The sequence below is a fragment of the Misgurnus anguillicaudatus genome, chromosome 7 (assembly GCF_027580225.2).
Source record: "Misgurnus anguillicaudatus chromosome 7, ASM2758022v2, whole genome shotgun sequence".
Classification (NCBI taxonomy): domain Eukaryota; kingdom Metazoa; phylum Chordata; class Actinopteri; order Cypriniformes; family Cobitidae; genus Misgurnus; species Misgurnus anguillicaudatus.
Window position 1 is genome coordinate 6,326,326 of NC_073343.2, and position 24,679 is coordinate 6,351,004.

General features: G+C 38.0%; 1 protein-coding gene across 2 annotated transcripts in view; it reads right to left on the reverse strand.

Annotated features, from left to right (window-relative positions):
- The window catches only part of sorcs3b (sortilin related VPS10 domain containing receptor 3b), a 118,228-nt gene that overhangs the window by 49,460 nt on the left and 44,089 nt on the right, over window positions 1–24,679 (reverse strand). Inside the window, exons 3-8 of one of the 2 annotated variants that reach the window (XM_055172020.2) lie at window positions 17,154–17,253; window positions 15,706–15,864; window positions 15,461–15,534; window positions 15,098–15,118; window positions 6,405–6,469; window positions 1,685–1,803 (exon numbers count right to left, since the gene is read on the reverse strand). In XM_055172020.2, coding sequence (XP_055027995.2) covers window positions 1,685–1,803; window positions 6,405–6,469; window positions 15,098–15,118; window positions 15,461–15,534; window positions 15,706–15,864; window positions 17,154–17,253 — 538 coding nt within the window. The remainder of the gene's footprint in view (window positions 1–1,684; window positions 1,804–6,404; window positions 6,470–15,097; window positions 15,119–15,460; window positions 15,535–15,705; window positions 15,865–17,153; window positions 17,254–24,679) is intronic. The other variant, XM_055172021.2, reaches the window with a different exon arrangement.

Sequence of the window (24,679 nt, forward strand, 5' to 3'; positions counted from 1 at the left end):
GGAGGAGTTATACCGCGGGAGGAGCGAGTACGAGTCATGCAACACTATACAACACTGTTTTAGTCTTACTTACCGCGTGGAACTCGTCATGACCCAGTTGGGAAAATCCACCGCATCAAACACACACGCAAAACTCCGCTGCTTCCCCGGATAATACACTATATCCATTGTTTTCATGAGGCTGGATGTCTTCTCCTTACATCCAAAAACACACTTCATCTTTCGTGCCATTGTTGACTTTTAAAATTAAACAAAGCTGAGTGGCGTGATCATAGATATGTATAAAGGCTAGATGGCTCAAGGCGGAGTCCCTAACGGCATCACCTGGCGGCCATCTTAGGACAGGGCGCTCGCTCACTCGTAGCATTGAGTTTAATGGTGCAGGTACTTTTAAATGACCATAACTTGCTCAATTTTCTACCGATTTTCAAACGGTTTGGGGTTATTAACGTGGCTATAATTCTGGATGCTTTAACATGTTTCATGAATTTATTTTTTATTTTTAGTATATGTATGCAGTGTCATAGGTACATCTTTGACGTTTATAACAAACCAAACCGTTTGAAAATCGGTAAAAAATTAAGCAAGTTATGGTCATTTAAAAGTACCTGCATCATTAAAACTCAATGCTACGAGTGAGCGAGCGCCCTGTCGTAAGATGGCCGCCAAAATGCGGACGTTGCACTCAATTGGCCAGCAGCGCGGACGAGCCATCTAGCCTTTATATACATATCTATGGGCGTGATAAGCTGTTAGCAGCTCTAGCGTCTCCCGTTGATTGACGGGTGGGCGGGGTTTTCCGGGGGAAGTGCCCATATAAAGAAGTGATACGTATAGAAAACCCCTGAAACGTCAGTTGGAACTGTAATCAAAAAAAGGAAGAAACTTGTACGAAGCCTGGCGAAGTGCATTCGGCACAGAAATACTCTGTAACACGTCCAATTGCTTTTTTGACACTTTGCCTACGTTTAGCATGAGGAAACAACTCTATAATTGTGTTAATAAGTCAGAATGCTTGAAATACCATTGAACACCCCCTTTAAAATCTACCACTATACAGTATAGTTGACCCTTGCCTGATAAAAGTGTCTTGTTTTTGCCCGTTGTGACAACTTCTCCATGTCCCCAACTATCGCCGGTCTCCCAAATCAAGTTGACTGTTGCTATCAAGCTGCAAACATAGTGTATTAAGGTGCTAATGTGCCGATTGATCCAGTGTCAATACAGCTTAGATGTTCACAGAATGATACAACATGTTCACTTTTGTAGGGTGAGGATTGCGTTTTTTCTGTGAGGTGTCGGGTGTCAGACAGTCTCTTGTCCCTGTGCTTTTTGAATCGATAACCTCATTATTCTCTGTCAACTCAAATTCAACAGCTTCAAGCTACAAAAGTCAAAAGAACGTCTCTTCTATTGACAGAGGAGTGTCCAGGTTTGGGATTCTCGCTCAAAACACTGTCCTGTCCTCCCCTAGACCTCTGTTAACCCTCTGGAGATGGAGAGGCTGGTTACAATGCTTATCACTCACTTACACAGCCACAGAGAGAGATAAAATGTTGGCTATAAAAAGAGTCAGAGATTAAGCATAAAAATGCTGTCTTGACATGTCCCACACCTGTCTGCATCATGTATGCGCATGATAAAGGCACATTTCTACTATAAACATACACACACATTTCTGTACCTGTAAAAAGATGTACTGGTCCTGCACTACCAAGGAGTTGGTGTCAATTCGGCCACTGAATGGATACTGCCTACCCTCCTCTGAACACTTTTGTGCTCGACAGGTAATATATTGCATTTCTGTAAGACACACAAACACACACACAGATTTATCAACACCGGATACGCTGTTGCACAAGAACGCCTTGATCTACACCAAACAAAAAACAGATGATCAATATCTCTCTCGCTTTCTCTAGTACACAAACACCCACACAACAAACACAATGAAGGACCTACACAAAAACTCCCCACGCATCTCTGTGTCTAGCCAAATTAATCAGTGCTCTCCATTATCAGTCTTTCTACTAGCTATCCATCCTCACTCAGAAAGGTAAGACAGAGGGGGTGGAAATAAAAGGAAAGAGAAAGAAACAGAGAGAGTAAAGAGAGAAAGCCAAAGAACCAAACAGGAACAACAAAATAGGATTATCACTTATCTCTTTCAAGTTTCACAAAACAAAATGCAAATGTTTTTCTAATGACAAGTTGGAGATATGAAGCAAAAGCTGTAATTGTCTTTATAATTACTCCCGGGAAAACAAATTTGGTTATACCCAAGAAAACTAATGCTGCGTCCGAAATCTCTAAAATGTTGCCTCCGGAGGCAGCATTCGAAAGAATGTAGGCATGGTTTACTTCCTGTTTCCTGATACACCGTCATCGTCTTGTCCCACAATTTTATGTGCACAGGGAATGTGATTGGTCAGGCCTAGTTCGAAAAAATTTAATGGTGGCCAAAAAAGCGCCTGGAGCACAAATTCACAAAATTAATGTTATATTTTCACTTTTTACACCTTTTGATTACCTTTCTAGCAAGAAATTAGTATTGTTGTTTACAAAATGGGATTAGTCAAAAAGACACTCTGGTCCCATACACATTGCATATTAATATGGTTCTCACTTCACCTTTTATTGCTTAATCCTGTTTTGTACACATACAGTTCAGTAATTTACATGACTGACACCGCATTCTGAATAAACGTCCGCAAAATGCGGCCTACACACTGCAAACTTTCGGGAGTGAATCCCCTAAATGTTCGTTTCATGTCTGTACGGAACAAGATTCACACCCGAAAATGTGATGATTGACACATAGATAACCATAGCAACGTTCTGCCTTCTCGTGTGCTTATCACTCACAGCTTTGACCAAAATAATTTAACAGCGTTATAATTTGCAATAAACCTCTGTCTTGGCGTTGTGCATGTACGCATTTTTGAGGCTGCGCCACAGTGGGCTGTCTTGCAGTGTTGCCAGGTCCTCGTCTTTTTTGTACTTATATACCGTTTTGGTACTTAACCGTTTATGCCTTTTGGCTCATGAAGCGATCAAGTTTTTGGTGTTATTAAAGTGTGAAGGTGCCGGTCCCAATAATTCGATTTTTGAGGTAAAGCATTTGGATTTATTTCGGTTTATTATTGGAATTTTCTTGTTCACTGTTTTTTTAGTGCAAGATCTGGCAACACTAGTCAGCAAATCCTCGTGCCTCTGTCATTTTCTGCACCGAGCATACATAATACTTTTTCCCCTTCTTGGAATAAATTTTTTTCAGAAGAGAGACCTGTCATGTCCGTAATGCACGTTTAAACACTTTATTAACTACTAGTTGTTCAGTTCGGATATGTACACACACTATGCAGAGTTTCTGTAAATGCGGTTGTCACTACCTGCATTTTGCGGGAGTTAATTCAGTTATAGAATGTGGTTGTCAGTCGCGTAAATTACTAAACTGTGTGTGTACAGAACAGGATTAAGCATCAAAAGGTGAACTGACAAACTGACAAAAAGTTCTGTATGCGCGGTGCAGAAAATGACAAAGGCACAAGCATTTGCTGACTAGTGTTGCGAGATCTTGCACGAAAAAAACAGCGAACAAGAAAAATCCAATGATAACCCGAAATGAATCCAAATGCTTTATCTCAAAGATCAAAATATTGGGACCGGCACCTTCACACTTTATTAAGACCAAAATCTTGATCGCTTCATGAGCCAAAAGCCTTAACGTTTATGCGCCAAAACGTTATGTACGTAGGGCTGTCGCGCTAAAGGAATTTCCCTTGCGGTGATTTTGTGTGGCTCACTAGCGCGCTATAAGCTTTTACTGCCTTCATTTACTAAAGTTAAATTATTATTTAAATCCAGAACAATTAGGTGCACCAATGTAGAAGCAGGTAGGCTACATGTCTTTTCCCTTATGAGAAAAAGATTAACAAGCTATACTATTATATAAATATATCTTTTGAAAAAACAAAAATAAATTGAAGAACAATTTTTTAACAAGAAGTTTTTTTAAGTGCAAAATTTACAGAGCATCGGTAAATACAGAACACAGCTGTGTCTTAAAAAAATTAAAATTAGACAGTATTTATGAACCTGTAAATGTACAAAACGAATGCAGTATAGAAGGCAATTAATATTTATTTATGGCATTTTCAATAGTATATTAGTAGATAAATTAACATGTATCTCTTAAGTATGAAAACGAATAAATCATTATTTTGGCTAAATTAATCTGGATAGATCATTTTTAGTCAGACTGATTTGTCATCATTTCAGATCAAGCTTAAATGCTAACTATAACAACATTACATCCCGAGTGTTACTTGGTCAAAAATATGCAGAAATATAGCCTATGCGAGAACAAATTACAGAACAAAAATTTTTAGCTCACGCGGACCGAACGAAAAGCCGTTAATTAAGCGGACTCTCTGTAAAATAGAGGACGTGCAGAAACAATTGAGTCGGCAGATGATCATCAATGTTTATAATGTTTCACGCAGGTACTGTTGATGGAAAAACGTTCATATCTAAATGTCCAGGTAAGAGTCAAGTGTTCAGTCAGTTAATAATAAAGCAACCGGCGTTATTGGCTCCAGTTTCCTCATCCACGGAGCAGACGCTGTAGATAAACTAAAGGTTTTTATTTTAAGTGGTTTTAATGCTGGTAAGCAAACAGTTATATTATGGCGCTTTGTATTTGTGTTGATCAGTTAAATTAAAGTAATTTTAATCTTTAAAACTGCATCTAGATGCAGACGACGCAGTTATTCTGTCATCTTAGTTTCACTTCTTTCACACATTCACTGTATGATTTAATGAAATATGAATAGCATAGTAGCCTATTACATTTTGAATTGAAATTTATGAAAAACAAGTTACTCTCTTAACTCTTGACAATCTATTTGGCCTTTATTATACATGTATGATGTAAAAAAACAAGAAGGGCATCCATGCGGTCATCCATGTGGTTAAGCTTCTCAGCAGCGCGGTAGTACAGGATTGCGGTTACCGTGACAGCCCTATATGTACATACAAAAAAGACGCTGTTAAATTATTTTGGTAAAAGCTGTGAGTGATAAGCACGCGAGAAGGCAGAAGAATGCTGTGGTTATCTCTGTGTCAATCATCACATTTTTGGGAGTGAGTCTTGTTCCGTACAGAGATGCAAAAAACATTTAGGGGATTCACTCCCGCATTTAAATGCGGTATTCACTCCCGAAAGTTTGCAGTGTGTCCGAGGCCATTGCATATTAATTTGGTTGTCACTTCACCTTTTAATGCTTAATCCTGTTCTGTACACACACAATTCAGTAATTTACGGTAAATAAATAGTAGTTAATTAAGTGTTTAAACGTGCATCATGGACATGACAGATCTCTTCTGAAAAAATAAATGCCTAGAAGGGGGAAACGTCTTCTGTATGCGTGGGGCAGAAAATGACAGAGGCACGAGCGTTTGCTGACTAGGGTTGCCAGATGTTGCACGAAAAAACAGCGATCAAGAATCAACAAAATATTGGAACCAGCATCTTCACACTTTAATAACACGAAAAAAAAAGCCATAAATGGTCATGCGCCAAAACGGTATGTAAGTGAAAAAACAATATGGACCTGGCAACACTGCAAGACAGCACGCTGTGGGGCAGCCTCACAAATGCGTACAATACACAACACCAAGACGGAGGTTTATTGCAAAACATAACACTGTTAAAATAATTTAGTCAAAGTTGTGAGTGATAAGCACACAAGACGGCAGAACGTTGCTATGGTTATCTCTGTGTCAATCATCACATTTTTGGGAGTAAGAAGGGAACATTCACTTCCACATTTAAATGCGGTTGTCACTTCTGAAAGTTTGCAGTGTGTACCTGGCCAATCTATTTATATTTCAAACCAAATTCTGTTACGCTGCCTATGAAGGCGGTCCAAATGCGTTTTCCGAAGCTGCCTTCATGCCGCCCAAGTCATTGCCTCATGAGGCAGCGAGACAATAAATCAGCTGCCTTACTTTTCGGACGCACCCTTAGCTTTCTTAGTTGGGTTTGACATTCTTTAGACATGTAATTTCGTGTAATCTCTGCATCACTCACACAGAGTGGTTTTTCAATTCTTGTTTTGTTGGGTCTGACTCGTTTCAAAAGTGTTTAATGCGCAACACTTTCCCATAAGGATAAACTAAAAGCGCAACAGCCTGATAGAGCGAGACCAGACCCATTTACCATTGAGAGTTTACCGTTGTCCAGATTTCATCTGTTCATTTTTCACTCCGACACTAAAGGCGCTAGTGAGACAGAATGAAAGACATAGGAAGAAATAAACAAGAGAGAAGATACAGAGAAAGGGGGAGCGAAAGAAGGACAAAATCTAAGGGGTAAAGAAAAGAGGAAAAGAGAGACTAACGTCCACTGTCAGTTCGGGCCTCGATGTGCACCAGGTCTGCCTCTTTATCCAAACCACTCATCGCCCTGAAATCAAAGGAAAAGAAGGAAAGACAAAAAACGACAGAAAACAAAAAGAACAGAAGAGAGGAAAACAATCAGGAAGAGCTCCAGTGGAGAGGAGACGACTAAAGAAGGAGAAAGAAGAAGATGCCAGCAGGGAACGGGCAGATGAGTGCGGTAATAGCATGAGAGTGATGGAGTGATAGAAGAGGAGAGAGGAAGGATGAAGGGGTAGTGATGGACAGCATAATTTCGCTGCTCCAGTAGGAGACAGTCTGTCTCCAGTGAAACCCTATTGTGGCTCTGATGGCAATTAATCACAGACACACAAACCGCACTCTTACTTGCATGCTCAAAAACGATGTTTGCAAACACATACACACTTTCATACCTACTTTCAGTGTGCAAACACACAATTATGTCCTCTAAGCTTTGTAATCATTATATACTTTTGTTAAGCATGAAGAGCTCAGATGCATAAACCTCTTTTTTTTCTTCTTGTAAATGACATTTTTATCAGACTTTTAATGGATTCTGCCAACAAACCAGTATTTCTAAATGGCCTGAGGCCGGGATTATTTGGATATTAAGTGAAAGTATTTAATTAATGTATATTACATGCTGAGAGCATTCAGTTCATATCATTATCTAATGTTTGACAAAGGTGGTGTTTATGGGCTTATGCATCTGAGATCCTTATATGTTTTTTATGTCCATTTAAACACTGTCACCATCTGATATCAATGATATCTGTACAATTTAATATTAAGCTTCTCAGGAAAAATCTGATACTGCACCTTTGCAGAACTTTTGTTTGATATCAAGCCCCATTTTTTTTTATTAAAGAACAATAAACTTATTAAAGTTATAATTCTTATATTAAATGATTAGTCCATTTTCTTTAAAAAATCCAGATAATTTACTCACCACCATGTCATCCAAAATGTTCATGTCTTTCTTTGTTCAGTCAAGAAGAAATTATGTTTTTTGAGGAAAATATTCCAGGATTTTTCTCATTTTAATGGACCCCAACACTTTTAATGCAGTTTAAAATGCAGTTTAATGCAGTTTAAAATGCAGTTTCAAAGGACTCTAAACAATCTCAAACAAGGCCTAAGGGTCTTTTCTAGCGAAGCGATTGTCATTTTTGGCAAGAAAAATAGAAAATATGCAGTTTTAAACCACAACTTCTCTTCCTTCTCCGACTGTGTGGCGAGCCAGCGTGACCTCACGTAATTGCATAATGACGTCGAAAGGTCATGTGTTACATATATAAAACGCACATTTGCGAACCCTGTTAAAAAATAAACTGACACAAAGACATTAATTAGTATCATGCGACATACAAGAATGTCGGAACGGTCCTCTTTCTCCACACCGGGGCGTAGTTTCGATACGTCATCCGTGTAGCAGCCCGGTTGAAATAAAGTTGACTCTTGCACTGATGTTTGCGTTTGACTCTTTTTTCCAGTTTTTATTTTCCTTAAAATGCACCTTATTTCACTTCACATTGCCTTTTTTGAGTCCACAACACCGTAAGAGCTAAAACACAAAATAACATTCACAAATAATTAAGATATATACAAAATGAAAGTAAATTATATGATATTTAACAATAAAACTATAACATTTAAAGATAACATCTAATATAGACAATATAAAATTACTTGTATAACAAGAAAATACTTATAAGAAAGCACAAAGACTATATTAACTATATTAAAGTGAACAAATACACGTGACTGACCTTTGTGCCTCTTTCAACCAGGTACTAAAATAAAAGAAGGCCAAAAACACAAAACTAACCAAAAATATCCAAAAATAAACCAAAATAAACCGTGTGCTACACTAATCAGGCAACTATTATTACTTAAAACTACTTTTTAGCTGCTTTAACCTTATTTATATTTAATAATTTAACTCCGTGACCGTGTTGCTCCTTCTCTCCGTGCACGAGCCATCTCCCCATGTGCTCGATATCCGTGCATGCGCGATCTTCGCGGCAGTCCGTCATTTCAAAATAAAAGTCTCTATAGGCTGAATAACTTTGCATGTAAATAAAACACCTTTAAATCAGAATAAACACAACTAATAATTAGAAACTTAAACTTATGCTTAATAAAGTGCATGTAAAGGTATCAAAAACTATTCAAATAACAGGGTTATTTACAATCCGTGACCTCTTGACGTAATGACATATAATGTGAGGTCACGTTGGCGCGTCACAGGAACGGAGGAAAACAAGCAGTTGCGGTTTAAAAGTGAATATTTTTTATTTTTCTTGGCAAGAATACAATCGTATTGCTAGATAAGACCCTTATGCCTCGTTTGGGAACGTTTAGAGTCCTTTGAAACTGCAATTTTAAACTGCATTAAAACTGTTAAGTGTTGGGTTCCATTAAAGTCCATTAAAATGAGAAAAATCCTGGAATGTTTTCCTCAAAAAACATAATTTCTTCTGTACTGAACAAAGAAAGACATCAACATTTTGGATGACATGGTGGTGAGTAAATTATCTGGATTTTTTTAAGAAAATTGACTAATCCTTTAAAACCCAGCTTATATTTTCAACATTTTCCTCTCATATTAAAGGCACACCATGAAACTTTCTGGCCACTAGGGGGTGCTAGACATGTATTTTTCACGCCTAGCACCCCTAGAGGCCACAAGCGCCGCAGCACTGTCGCAAAGGAAAGGAACTGGCAAACCTTAAAACTAAACTAAAAACTAAACATTTAAAACGCTAAACGATCAACATTTTGAGACAACAGGGAGAAACGCAGTCATGTTACAACTTTCTGATGAGGAACTCGTCGTGGCAGAAGCCATTTCTCAATCTGAAGGTTGCAGCCTCCGAATGTCGTATTTCTAAGCTGTATACGTCATCAAGACTCTCTTATTTCAAAATATTAACAATTATAAAGTTGACTATTGTACTTAGTTAATCGTAAATTGTTGCAGTATGCTTATGACTTGCGAATGTAATGCTCAGTTTACCTTAATAAACCAGGCTTGATAAAGTATTCAGCCTCCATATTTGACCTCCGGAGGCTGCAGCCTTCCAATTGAAAAACGACCAGAAATATTTCCTTGCCTTTTTCCAAACAAATATTGTTGCATCGTCTCTCTCTCCCTCGCCACCAGGATTTTCCGCAATGGCGCTTGTTTTTTCTCTCTTTTGTGTGAAAATTGTCGCTCAAAATCCAAGTAAACTGATGTGATCCAAGCAGACCTAAAGTCTGCCGCTTTGTAATACGTCACGCGAGTGACAGCGGAACGCAGCAAATGAGGAAGAGAGAAGAGAGAAACACTCGGATCTGATTGGTGAATGAGTAGGGTTTGGTTTTACACTGTGAGCAAGTTTGACTGCTGTAGCATCCTGGATTGTAATGTAAATACCATAGACACAGTAAAAGAAAGGTAAATACGTGAACACAGCATCTGAATACAGCGAACTATAAGCAAGATAATCGCCGTCATTTATAAAGAAGATCGCATTTATGTATGAATCAAGATCGTGAGTTTATATAAAAAATTGCCTTAAAGGGGAATCGAACCCGGGTCGCCCGTGTTATAGGTCCGTGACACTAAAACTGTGCCACGGAGTCACATGCTATAAGTTGCTCTCTACACTCGTTAAGTAGCTTCCAGCAGAATTCACGTTAAAAACAAATTGTGTGGAGGAAGTGACGTATGCCGTAAAGCAGTCGAATTTTGTAGTTTTTTTTGGTGCTCTGGTTACTACCAGAAACCCTAAGTTTTAAAATACGAGTAAAAGTGATACAGACCCCGTCAGGCTATGGTAGACATGTCATTCAACCCATTTAAAGTCGATGTACTATCACAAGGATCTTGAAAATTTATTATGAAGGTTGAAAAATTACATGGTGTCACTTTAAACACCCTCTTATAATCTTAGTTTAAACATTTCTCTTAAACTCTCTCTTATAAATTCAGTCTGAGCTTTAAAGAGCCCCTATTACGTTGCTTATAACAATGTTACTCAAAACTTGCATTTGAATCAGGGTTTAGTCAGTAGGCAAATGCTGATAGTCGCAAAGTTGCTTGTGATTAAACAACATTGCATTAGGCGACGTCAAACTAAACCTCTTAAACAACAGTATTTTTTGCACATTAGGCTTCACAGAGGACGTCTGCAATTCGGCAAATAAATGGTAAGCTGTTTTAAGCAACTTTGGTGAAGAAATGTGGACGTTAACGTCAGGTGTGCTAGAGCAGCGCGTGTGTGGAAATGTCCGTAAACAGTGCAGTTGTAAACACGTCATCTGTATCAAAACTTTATGATTGGCCTAAAACTGTAAATTACTGGTAATCTTACAACCTCTCTTTACTCTCTGGTAAATTGGCAGCACTGATTTACCAGAAAGGTTCTGTTTACACATGATCTGTTAACTGCAATTTACCAGTAAATACCAGTAAAGACTGTATGTGTGAAAGGGACTAATGATAGCGAAGCAGTGGAGTTCACGTCATCCATCTATCGTCATTTACTGAAGTGGACGGTTTTCATTTGTTTGAGACAACCAGATTTAGAAACGCCTCCAAACGACCTCATTAAAAGATGAGGTCTTTGCTTTAAAAAAAAAGAATGCTACCCCACAGATTTATTGTATATGATGAGTTTGTACCTCTAGATATGGTGAGAACTATTTTTAAGTATAGTTTTAAATGCGGCGCTGTCCAGTGCTGAAACTGCTCTCCACAGGTTTGTAAAAATGTTTATCTCCTGTTTGCTACCTATAAAGTATTTTACTTTATGCAAACCTTTTTTTTTTGCATATTTGTAAATTATTTCTACAAAAAAACTTACAGTGATCATGCATCATACTTTATCAGCAATTAAAACACTGCTTAATTTACCTTATAATTCATGACTGAAATAATGACTTGTAGCCTCTTATGGAACGGCTGAAATTCCACAAGGGGGCCTATTTGTTCCTCAGACGTTGCACAATAAACGTGACATCCGAATATATTCATTATAAATTGTGAATGAAAAGTGAGATTCAAACGAATGTTCCGTTAGTGAACTAATTGTATACAATATTTATATCGTAATTCGATCAGAAACCGTCAAGATTGTGAGATGAACCAATCGTTTTGGAGTAAGTCTTGGATATTCCATTTCCTTGGACTTTTGGGGATTTATGAACAATTTGTTTTGGACAATTTCACCGAAATGGATAAAGGGAAGATTTTGAAGGTAAGTAAATATCCTAAATCGGCGCCGCCCGGTTCAGGTAACTACCAACTAGATTACATTTTTATGACTGCTAAAAATCATATTATGCTTTGTGTGTGCGCTTAATGGAATCCCGAAAGCCTAAGCTTTTCAACGATGTGCCGTATGATCGTATATTTTGAAGATTTAATGCTTCAAAGTTACAATGACGTTTATGCAGCCTCACGTGCAAGGGAGAGGGTGTACCATGTACGACACAGTGTTCCTTATCAGGTTAAAGATAACCAAAGCTTTAATTTAAAAATAACCATTTTAATAAATACAACACAACACATTTGTTGAACATGAATCTTAAACTGGTCTTCTTCCTCCATTTACAGTTTTTCTGCTTACAAACTCGTGAGCGAAACTGGCTTTTAAAGGGTATGGGAGATGAGACTCTCATTGGTTTATTGCATCTTACGCCCAAAACACACCCATTACTCATTACGAAAATAGGAACAACACTTTTAGGATATTTTTTCCATCGTTAAACTAGCAAAAGTGGATTCGGAGAAGCCAAATTCTTTATCTCTTTTCAGCACCTGGGAGAGCGCCATAAGTATTTTGATAAAAGTATTACTTAAAAAAGGTTCTCATCTTATCATTTCCTGAGGTACATAAATCATCATAAACAATAAATCCTTAGGGTAGCATTAAAAAAAATCTATATTAGCACTTTTTAAAAGCAAAAAAATCTGCTTACTTACCAGGTTACAGGTAATGCTGAGTTCAGACTGCATGATTTTCAAACTAGTTGGGTCACAGATGTTTTCACACTGCTTACTATCTGGGGTAGCCTTTAGTAGCTGCTGTTTCAGACTGCATGATGGATTGGCGACAAAGGTTTTCATACTGCATGACTTTACCATAGAAAGAATCGCCGACAACTTTGTCCTGGTCTGCAAACTACATCTCACAAACCAAACGTACGCGAGAAGTGATGCGAAGGAAACAACGCAAGGTCACGCGTGCAAGACCGGAGTTCTCACGTGAGACTGGGATTATTATAAAAAAAATGGTAGCCCGCAAGAAGCTTGCCATACAAATTGCATATGCACTTATTTGCAGCAGAAAGAAGAAAAATAAATAAAGATTATGAAGGAGGAAATGGTTGGAGAGACTCCTCCCCGAACTTCCAGCTGCCCTGTTTGCTGCTCTCTCATTGGCTGTAGGCCATCGCCCATGTTATTTTCAGTCAAAACACATTTCACACGGCATGATTTTGTATCGCAGACCGGTTCAGGTATTTAGCATGCCAGATATCTCACAGGTGTCTGCGACTCGTCAGCGATTCTCTCAAATCACGTCTTTGATAATTCACACTGTGTGATTGTCACACGCGTGCACGAGCATCGATTTGCCTGTGATTTCGAGCATTTGTCTGCGATTTCTCAAAACCTGTCGGCGAGTCAAAATCTGGACTAAAATCGTGCAGTCTGAACTCAGCATAAAGCAGCTCTAAATGCGATTACTAGAAATAAAAAACAAATTTAGACTTTAAAATTCATAAACGTTCATCTGAGAAGATTAAATTGTTGGACAAAAAGTGTCATTAAAGGATTAGTCCATTTTCTTAAAAACAAATCCAGATAATTTACTCACCACAATGTCATTCAAAATGTTGATGTCTTTCTTTGTTCAGTCGAGAAGAAATTATGTTTTTTGATGAAAACATTCCAGGATTTTTCTCATTTTAATGGACTTTAATGGACCCCAACAATTAACAGTTTTAATGCAGTTTAAAATTGCAGTTTCAAAGGACTCTAAACGATCCCAAATGAGACATAAGGGTCTTATCTAGAGAAACGATCGGCATTTTTGACAAGAAAAATAAAAAATATGCACTTTTAAACCACAACTTCTTGTCTATCTCCGGTATTGAGAAGTGCCAGCGCGACCTCATGCAATACGTCATCATGTCAAGAGGTCACGGATGACGTATGCGAAACTACGCCCCAGTGTTTACAAGTGTTTAGAAAGAGGACCGTTGCGACCTCGCGTAATTGCGTTATGACACCGAAAGGTCACGTGTTACATATATCAAACGCACATTTGCAGACCATTTTAAACAATAAACTGACACAAAGACATTAATTAGTATCATTCAACATACAACAACATCGCAACGGTCCATTTCTACACACTTGTAAACACTGGGGTGTAGTTACACATACGTCATCTGTGACCACTTGATGTGATGACGTGATATACGAGAAGTTGTGGTTTAAAAGTACATATTTTTTATTTTTCTTGTCAAAAATGACAATCGTTGCTAGACAAGACCCTTATGGGATCGTTTAGAGTTCTTTGAAACTCCGTTGAAACTGCAATTTTAAACTGCATTAAAACTGTTAGGTGTTGGGGTCCATTAAAGTCGATCAAAATTAGTAAAATCCTGGAATGTTTCCCTCAAAAAACATAACCTCCTCCCGACTGAACAAAGAAAGACATCAACATCCTGGATGACACGATGGTGAGTAAATTATCTGGATTTTTTTAAGAAAATTGATTAATCCTTTAAAGGAACAGTATGTAGGATTGTGGACAAAACAGGTATTGCAATCACAAAACTTGTGGCTAAAACTGGTACTGCAATCACACAACTGGTGGCCAATACACAAAATGACAACATAAACATCAGTTGAGGGCTGCAACTCCAATTTTTAAATGACAATATCCTGGCCAGACCACTGTTGTGAGTGATATAAGTATTTGAAATGAAAATGATTTCTTAATGTCTAGTGACATATCAGGGCCATTTTATGATTAATTGATATACATTTCTTACATACTGTTCCTTTAACTTTTGCTAAACACAGATTTTTTTTAGATAATCCAAAAGTCTATGGAATAAATTCATGGCCTTTTTAGCGAGGGAACCAATGTCCCACTAACGTCATCCCTGCAGCACTCTATTAAGCCCTTCTTTATAACTGTGGTGTATCTCTTGTAAACCCAGTCTAACCGACCCTTTCATTATTATTTCAGTCTGAATTTAAACCACCCATCAATTATCTCAGCTTGTGTTTATACATTCGCCAATAGCCCGGTCCGATAATACGCACCCTTAAAGTCACAGTCTGAGGTTAGACTTTTTCCAATCCGGTCTGTAGTCACTAAACTAAGACACTAAGGCAGGGTTTAATGACACATAAACAAGCAAGACAACATGTGCATGTACTGCAGAGAGAAGCAGCAAAGGAGATATATATTTTTTTTTTTTTGGGGGGGATGCAGGTGCTGAGTGTTTGTGTGGGGTATTATAAACCCATGGGTGAAGACATGTTGTTGGCTGTCTCTACAGCTCATCGAGCATGTGACAGGCAACCAGTTACTCTGACTACACACCACACAAATATATGGCCATGCGAATACAATCTCACACTGATGGGATTAAAATATAAAACCTGATCAAAATTCCACACGTACTATGATATGAAGGTGGAATGACGCAAAGTGATGACAGTGAGACAGATTGAGGTAGATAGAGAAAGGAAAAGAGAGAGAGAGACATGGGGAAAGACACAAAGATACAAAGTCATAGTGCATGAGTGTGTTTTTCGTGTATGTAAGTTCATCAGTATCAAATGAAGAGGTAAAGAGAAGAGTGGGATTAATAAAGGATTCATTTTCCGTGTGTGTTTACGCATGCAGGTATATTCTTGCATCAGATGAATTTTTTAGTGTGAAATTGCACTGTAGGCGTGATATATGAGATTGATGATCATTAAAAATATTACTCTGTGTGTGCGTGTGTTTGTGAGTCATACCAGTAGAATCGCCCCGGTGTTACCCGTTCATTTATAAGAATCCACTTCTTTCCAAAGTCCATCGAGCTGTACAGCTAGAGCCAAGTGAAAAAGACAGATTCACTGTGAGATCCCTAACTACAGCCAACAAAGGTAATTATCTTGCTCACACTTAATTATCCACATTATCTGCTTTTAATAGTTTCTTAAAAGTAGACCCCCTTGAGGTAATGTATGAGTGTTTGTATGCATATTTGTGTGTATACCCTCTGGTCGTGGCTATAAGCCAGTATCCAATTCTCTTGCGTAGGGTGAAACAGAAGACTCATAATATAGAAGTTAATATTGTATTTTTGAAAGGTTGCGCCTTCATCCGAACTGATAAGTAAACAGCTCTCCACCTCCGGATCGGACAAAATCAGGATCTGAGCGAGAGAAAGATTTAGGTTTATATTTTCTCCCCGACACTTTCGGGTGATTCTCACGAAATCCAGATTTAGAAGTTGTCCAGCATCAGAATTTTTAAAAAGCCACTGAAGCCAATTTTTTTTTTTTGCACATATAACATTAAGGTCTGAACTTACATAACAATTATTTTTAGAGGATTTCCTACAGAATTATTTACATTTTTTTTAGATTATCATTATCAAAAATTATCATTACCGCAACATGACATTACATTAAATATATGCCTTTACAAACTCATGTTTCGGTAATGAGAACCAAAAAAGTTGTCTAGGTACTTTGACAAACAAAACTTAAGAATTGCTTACCTGGTAGCCATCTTGAGTGTCACAGTCAATTATGTCCCTTCCAACTATTTTGTTTTGAAAATGTTAGTTCCTTAAGGGCTTAAACAATGATTGAAAATTGCTGCGGAGGATGAGAAAATTGGTCTTGGACACATTTACATTCCTTATTATTGTCTCTACATTTACCAATGATCACCAAATACCACATGTTTCTTTACTGTAAATGTTTATAGTATAACATGCACTGAAGCTTTATTTTTTAGATTTTTTAATTATAAATATTTCCATGTCAAAGAACCGAAATCCAGTCATGGACACGTTGCGGTAATGACAATTTTCCATCTTAAATGTGAAAAAAACTAAATCGGTTTATGTGATGTCATTTCAAAACATTTGCACTGTAAAAAAAAATCTGTAGAAATTACAATGTTATTGCAGCTGGGTTGCCGGTAATTTACAGTAGATTTAAATTTATATAATTTACTAGCAAGAGTTTGTTCAAAGTTAATTTAAATATTAACAAGTCTTTATCTTTACAGAATAATATTATACAATAACAGCCTCATACAAAGCATTCTGGAAACCAGAAATCATCATCAACCGTTTTTTGCTTTAGATTTTGTTTCCCAGAATGTTTTGCTTGATGCTGTTTTTTTAGTTTTACTCTGTGAAGACAAAAACTTTTGTAAACGTTTAATGTTCATTTAACTTTGAACAAAATGTTGCCAGTAAAAAACATAAATTTAAATCTACGGTAAGTTACCAGCAACCCAGCTGCAATTTAGGGAATTTTTTTACACTGCGCAAATAGTACATGAACAGATGTTTGTAACTTTATGCTTTTTATTTTGATAGCATTTACTTTTTTGATTAAAATGTTTCATGACATTTCATAAGTCTAATTTCGTGAGAATCACCCTTTCATACTTTTATGTTTAAGATGCATATTGGAACACACCCACCTTCCTCTTATTGGTCGGACAGACGTACAGATAGCTTAGCATTGTTCTGCTCATCATTTTATCTGTCAGCTTCTCATACGTCGTCCCAAAATCTACAGACCTACAAACACACACAAATAGACATATTTGATAGAAGTTCAGTCCAGCATCACATCGGCCAGCATAAACTAGAAATTCATGCTGTTGTAAACTGCTTTTCACCAAGGATGCGATAACTAACATCACCCACATGAGCACAGAAACGTCAGGATGCCACCGCACCTCAGCTTAGCTAGGAAAGTTGCAGTCGTAATTAACTGAAGCTGAAATTCCTCTCCACTGTGTATGCGTCTGCATCTTCTTTCCATCTGAACTCATTACCGCTGTCTCTTCTCCGTCTGGTATGGCTGCAGACAGGAGAGTGCCGTACTCTTACAAGTATAATAACGCTAATGGTTTTGGGCCAGATAGTTATGTGCTGTGGCGCTGGAGGTGTGGGCCTGGAGTGCTCAATTCTGTGTATGTTGAGAGCGCTCTTCCTCTGACACTTTTACCATCTCGACACATAGCACACAATTACGCTGCATTCTCTCTGTGTCACGGCCGTTCTAAGCTGTTAAGGTTATTTGGGCTGTGTAAGCTGCCATACAGCGGCACAGGTGAAGAGGAAGATGGTTCACTGAGCACCCTCAAAAAGGATGGTGAGTAGCTAAAAAGCTCCTCTGACATTTTTTGGTGCAGTTAGCCCCTCTCTCTGACCTTCAGACGCTTCTGCACTGTACTTAAGAGTATTATACTCGTATACTTGACAATGTGTGCGTGCAAAGATTGCATGGGCCGTGTAGATACCTGCTAGTATGTATATCTATTTTAAAACACAGGAGAGTTTGATTAACTAGCTCCTCTGAATGAGTTGTGATTTGTCTTCATATTTCCCCCCTCCTTTATGCTGCCAACAGCAACATTCATTAATCATTCATACTGTTATTACCGACATCATTTACAACAGCCTGCAAGCTGAGCTTTAACATTCACCTCTTTTAATAACATGATACCACCCCCCATCCCCACCCCGCTACCGCCTCTCTCCCTCTCTCTCTCTTTCTTTCTGTCTCACTATCACTTCTTTACTTGTCTTTCTCTCTCTGCAACTCTCTCTCCCTCATCAACTCTTCTATTTCCACTTCTTTCCTCTTCCTCATTTCCTGTTTATGCCATTTCTGTTTGAGGAAGTTTGATAATGGCTTTCTGTTTTTTCCTCTGTAATCCCCCCCCCACCACCTTAGCTCCCTTTCTGAGTGACACACAGCAGGAGAGGAAATCTCATCAGGGCTTGGAGCCAAAAAGAAATTAAACAAAGCCTTCCTTCAAGGTGATTGCAGTGTGAGTGTTTGTGTGTATGTGTGTGTCTACAGTGATGGCATGTTGATAAAGGATGATGTCATTTTGCATTGCTCTAGAGACTGGACAATTCATATCTGGCAAAATGCATCATGTATCCGGTCTAGTTATGACAACATATTCCTCATTATGATGGACAAAAGCCCATCCGAATATATGATTCTTTGCAGCTGTACTGATGTTGCTAATTAGTTTACAATAGCAAAAGTGGCTGCTAAAACACATTTACACTCACCTAAAGGATTATTAGGAACACCTGTTCAATTTCTCATTAGTGCAATTATCTAATCAATCAATCACATGGCAGTTGCTTCAATGCATTTAGGGGTGTGGTCCTGGTCAAGACAATCTCCTGAACTCCAAACTGAATCTCAGAATGGGAAAGAAAGATGATTTAAGCAATTTTGAGCATGGCATGGTTGTTGGTGCCAGACGGGCAGGTCTGAGTATTTCACAATCTGCTCAGTTACTGGGATTTTCACACACAACCATTTCTAGGGTTTACAAAGAATGGTGTGAAAAAGGAAAAACATTCAGTATGCGGCAGTCCTGTGGATGAAAATGCCTGATTGATTTAAGCTGATAGAAGAGCAACTTTGACTGAAATAACCACTCGTTACAACCGAGGTATGCATCAAAGCATTTGTGAAGCCACAACACGCACAACCTTGAGGCGGATGGGCTACAACAGCAGAAGACCCCACCGGATCTCCACTACAAATAGGAAAAAGAGGCTACAATTTGCACAAGCTCACTAAAATGGGACAGTTGAAGACTGGAAAAATGTTGCCTGGTCTGATGAGTCTCGATTTCTGTTGAGACATTTAGATGGTAGAGTCAGAATTTGGGCGTAAACAGAATGAGAACATGGATCCATTATGCCTTGTTACCACTGTACAGGCTGGTGGTGTTGGTTTAATGGTGTGGGGGATGTTTTCTTGGCACACTTTAGGCCCCTTAGTGCCAATTGGGCATTGTTTAAATGGCACAGCCTACCTGAGCATTGTTTCTGACCATATCCATCCCTTTATGACCACCATGTACCCATCCTCTGATGGCTACTGGATAATGCACCATGTCACAAAGCTTGAATCATTTCAAATTGGTTTCTTGAACATGACATGAGTTCACTGTACTAAAATGTCCCCTACAATCACCAGTTCTCAACCCAATAGAGCATCTTTGGGATGTGGTGGAATGGGAGCTTCGTGCCCTGGATGTGCATCCCACAAATCTCCATCAACTGCAAGATGCTATCTATATCAATATGTTGAATCAATGCCACGCAGAATTAAGGCAGTTCTGAAGGCAAAAGGGGGTCAAACACAGTATTAGTATGGTGTTCCTAATAATCCTTTAGGTAAGTGTAAATCTCAAACATGTAACTATAATAAATAGTTAATTAAATATAAAACACAGTAAATTTAATAAACTAATAAATATAGAACATTTAAGATGTTAATGCATAAAGGTGGTTTACTGAAATATGAAGAAAAGCTAAAACTATTAATTAAACACTATATTATCATTAAAGCTGACTTTAATGAAGTGCATAAAGTTGAGCCGTTTCAAATCTTTAAAACCCCAAAGTTTGACCATGAATATTACAGGATTGAAAACTATAGAACCATAAAAGTAAAGGGAGAATACTAATACAGAGTCATTTAAAAATTGAGGGTCTGGGGTCTTTAAATTGAATTCAAGGTACCTTAATGGGAATGAATTGCAGATTTGACCGGGAGCCATTTTAATAGATAAAATAGTTCAGAAATGCTCAAGCGAGAAGCGCCCCAGTTGAGCAGAGAAATGTAAAACAGACTCTTTCAGACAGCCAGAGAGAAATGCACTGCAGCAATCTAATCCAGAAGTTAAAAAAGCATACCAAAGTAAGGTGAGCTTCTCACCAACTTATTAAAAGGCAGAGAAAAGTGTTTGGTGAATACTGGCGGTTTATAAATGAGTAAATGATTGTTCTCTGTGATGTGAACTCAAAATTAATGGAAAAGAAAATTCAAAAAGCTGAATGTGACAGAATGTACAGTCAGTGCTTTCTTTCTCTCTGTCTAAGCCTGACTTGTACTGCTACCTTGCAATTCTTTTCTTTTCATTGTCTCCACGCTATGGCAGAGAGAGAGAGGCAGGTCATAGTACAGAGTGTCCCAGGAGCAGACAGGGATTAAGTACTTCACCCAGGGGCACATCAGCAATGTTTCAGAGAAAGTGCTTCAGAGCAGAAATTTATCCCAGGTGTTTGCCATTCACAGGCCGGAGTCGTTGCCACTAACGCAGTAGCGGCTAATGTAAAAACGTGTGTTCGCTTATCTACTTTGTAATAGGCTAGAAGCCTCATACTAATACTGCGGTCTTGTCAGATCATTTCATTCTTGCTGGCCAAGCAGTGCTGCAGTAGTTGAAAGTAACATGAAACAGTATTCGCAACCTATTCTACGTAAAAAACGTATTTGTAAGTGAAACGGAATATTTGACACGACAAGAAATGTAGGGCAGGATGGTATCCACGGGGAATTAATTGATTGTGAAAAGTGGGTGTTCAACACCGGAACAGAGTCAGATCTGAATGTGAGTTTGCAGCTGATAGTGTAGACTCTTCACTTTCTTAATCGCTGTGATACATGCAGGCACCCTCCTTTGAGGGAGAGATAAAATGGGTAACACGTACTTGAAGGCAGAGGGCCAAGTTCAGCCTTGACCGTATCATAATGTTACTGATGTTAAATCTAAGTTAAACTTAGTAGTGCAATCACGTAAAAATATAATCTGATTATGTACAGTTACCCACGCGCACTTCAATATAAACAGAATTGAATCTTTTACATTACATTCCTTTACATTAAAGGACAAGTTCGGTATTTTACACTTAAAGCCCCGTTTTCAGATTGTTTATGGTGAAATAGAACGGTTTTGACGGAATTTTCGACATATGCGGCTGCCCTGAGAATTTTCGTTTGTTTGCGTTTCACCTCCCACCTCTACAATGGGTTTAATGGTGCACTTGAACAATCCTTCCTAAAATGCATTAAACTTTCGTTTACAAAGACGTGAAACTCACCGAGTGGTCAGGGGTGTTCAGTGATATGCTCACACAAAAATCGCTAGTTGGACCTTAACTTTGTAGTGCTCCGGCTCTCCAGAGTAAGATTTGGGGAACCCTGATGTACATAGTTACACTAAAAAAATGATTCATTAAATTTAATTATTTTTTTTTTTAAGGTAAGTGGTTGCAATCAATTTATTTAAGCTACATTTAAACAAAAAAGATTCGTAAAGTAAAATAAAATATAAAACTTTTGTTTAAAAGTAGCTTAAATGGGTTGATTGCAACCACTTGCCTTAAGGAGGATTGATTGAATTCGATGAATCATTTTTTTCAGTGTATTTACTGAAAGTTACTACATTCATCTTCATTACAGTATCAGCGGATAGACCGCAGCATATTTAGTATTAATGACAAACATGCTCATTCTGAAATCTAAATAAATAATCATGCGTTGTACCGTATGTGCAGGCAATAATTTGCTGGTTTTGTAATTATGGTATCTTTACAAGTTACCTAACTTATTCAGAGAAATAACGCTGACCATGTAGCTTAATGTCAAAAAACTTTATTTACCCGTTTCATTAACAGAATGCAGCAGACACACTCACCTTTATTTTTTTTATAAATCCCTTATCCTGCACGATTAAAACATAAACATTGCAAATAACACCAGAAGTAACAATTCATTTACGTACACATATCCTAAAAATGAATCTTGTGTGACTGATACACTGTAAACCTGGTGAATTTAAATCATGATTTTGAATGTATGTCAATAACGCTCTCTGCCGGTTGGGTATACCAAGATGGCCTCTGCGCTGGCTTCACCTCACGCTGTTACGTTAAGCGTTCTATGCGCAATCCAGTCATTTATAAAGATCAGTGTTTTACACGCATTTTTGAAGAGCTATACCACCAGCGCACGCCGCATCTTTTTGTGCCGTTTCATGTATTGGTGTCTCAATATTTTTTAAACCATTGTTGCTTGGGTTTGGGGTTAGATTTTGGTTTTGCTTTAGGGTGTAATTTAATCAGGGTTCCCTTAGTTAACTTCAAATTCAAGGAACTTTCAAGGATTTTTGCTCATTTTAAGTGAAAGCAAGGTTACATTGTGTTACTCTTTAAGATACATTGTTATAGTTCCCTTTTGAGGGAACTTGCGCTGAGTCACTGCGGTGACACTTTGTGGATGCCTCCAGGGGTAAGTGCGTCTGAATGTGTATATCAAATTCAACCAATGGTGAGGCTTAAAGGTGCAGTGTGTACTTTTTAGAAGTATCTCTTGACAGAAAAGCAAAATAATATTAGGGATGCACCGAATCCATATTTTTTAGGTTCGGGAGAATCCCGAATCCACCGTTTAAGATTCGGGCGAATCCGAAACCGAATACCAAATCCTACTCGCATCCTTAATCCATTAAGCACATTAATGAAGTAAACAACGTCCGCAGTGCATTTTTCATTTTATTTAATTTTAACTGTACATTATGCCAGGATGACAAGTTGGAAAACTATTTTGACAATTACCATAAGCCTATGCATAATGAAAGCGATGCGTTGCGACACGCTCGTTTTTCCAATAAGCAAGCAGCTCTGCGCTGAAAACTATATTTAACTTTGAGTGAGAAGCTCTGCTCATCAATGTCAGTTTTCACACGGACGTCCAATTACAATGGAGGAGGGGCGGGACATTACCACAGCAACCAACCAGCTCACAGCTGAAGCATCACAGCTACCAAGCGCTCGGCTGAAAAACAGCTGGCATTTGGCGTCCTCAAGGCGTTTTCAGCCGTGTTTAAAAGTTTTGGTGTGTCCAGCCCCAAGGCTCACCGAAAGAAAAAGCTTATCTCCACTTCAGCACCCGATGTGTGTAATCAACGGCCGCGTGACGTCGACCAGCGTAGCGCAAGTCTAGGGTTCGGTTCGGTGGAAAAAAAAATCTAGGATTCGGCCGAACCCGAACCCCGTCAAAAAAGCCCAGTATTCGGCCGAATCCGAATCCTGGATTCGGTGCATCCCTAAATAATATACAAAACTATATTATCAGAGGTGTATGAAGACCTTTTTATAATGAACGTTATGTTTTTATTAAATTAAAATGAGGCGTTTTTATTTACATACACCGGGTCCCCTTACATGGAAGTCGCCATTTTGTGCCACCATTGGTTGCAATTCTCAACCTTACCACTAGATGCCGCTAAAATGTACACACTGCATCTTTAATGACAAAGACAGGGTGATGCGGGAGCCAAGTAGTATATCCCTATTTGAAATATTGCCAAAGACGGAGTTACAGGGACGCAGGAAGTATGGCAAGGGAGACGCAGCATCTCGTTCCCTTCTCTGGGAACAACAGTACATACTTAACCTGAGACGTTTTCATGTGTCAAGCACAACTATGGAAAAAAGCATACAGAAGATATAAGCATTTAAAGCGAACAGTTTAGCATGTGTGCTTAAAAAGTGTAGAATTTTTATGATATTATCCTACACTACAAAATAAATAAATAATATGGATTTTTTCCAGAAAATTTAATAAAATAGAAAAACATAAAAATTAGGGCTGTCAATAGATTAAAAAAATTAATCTAGATTAATCGCATGATTTCATGAGTTAACTGCGATTAATCGCAAATTAATCGCACATTTATATCCATTCTAAATTTACCCTAATTTAACACTTTTCAGGTTTTTAATATTCTAATCATATATACATATATAGATGCTTTATGCAAATGTATGTTAACAACAGCCTGTTTACATTTTAACAGAATCACCAGCCATTGTTTTGTATATGAATTTTCCTTTCAGAAAATTTTCTTTCTCCATTTTTGTTTGCTGCTGCATCATTTGTGACCTGTGCTGGCAAGTTGAGTCGGAATTAGCAAATTTAAAAAAAACAGTTGTTCATATTTTGACATTCTCTATTAAAACATAGAACAATGCATGATTTGTTGAAATATAACAAAATATGACAGAACTACACCTGTTTGAAGTTGAAAGAGTCAAATTACCACAAAAATTACCACAAAATTACCACATCCATACATTATATTACCACATCAATACCTTAAAATCACTGGTAAAA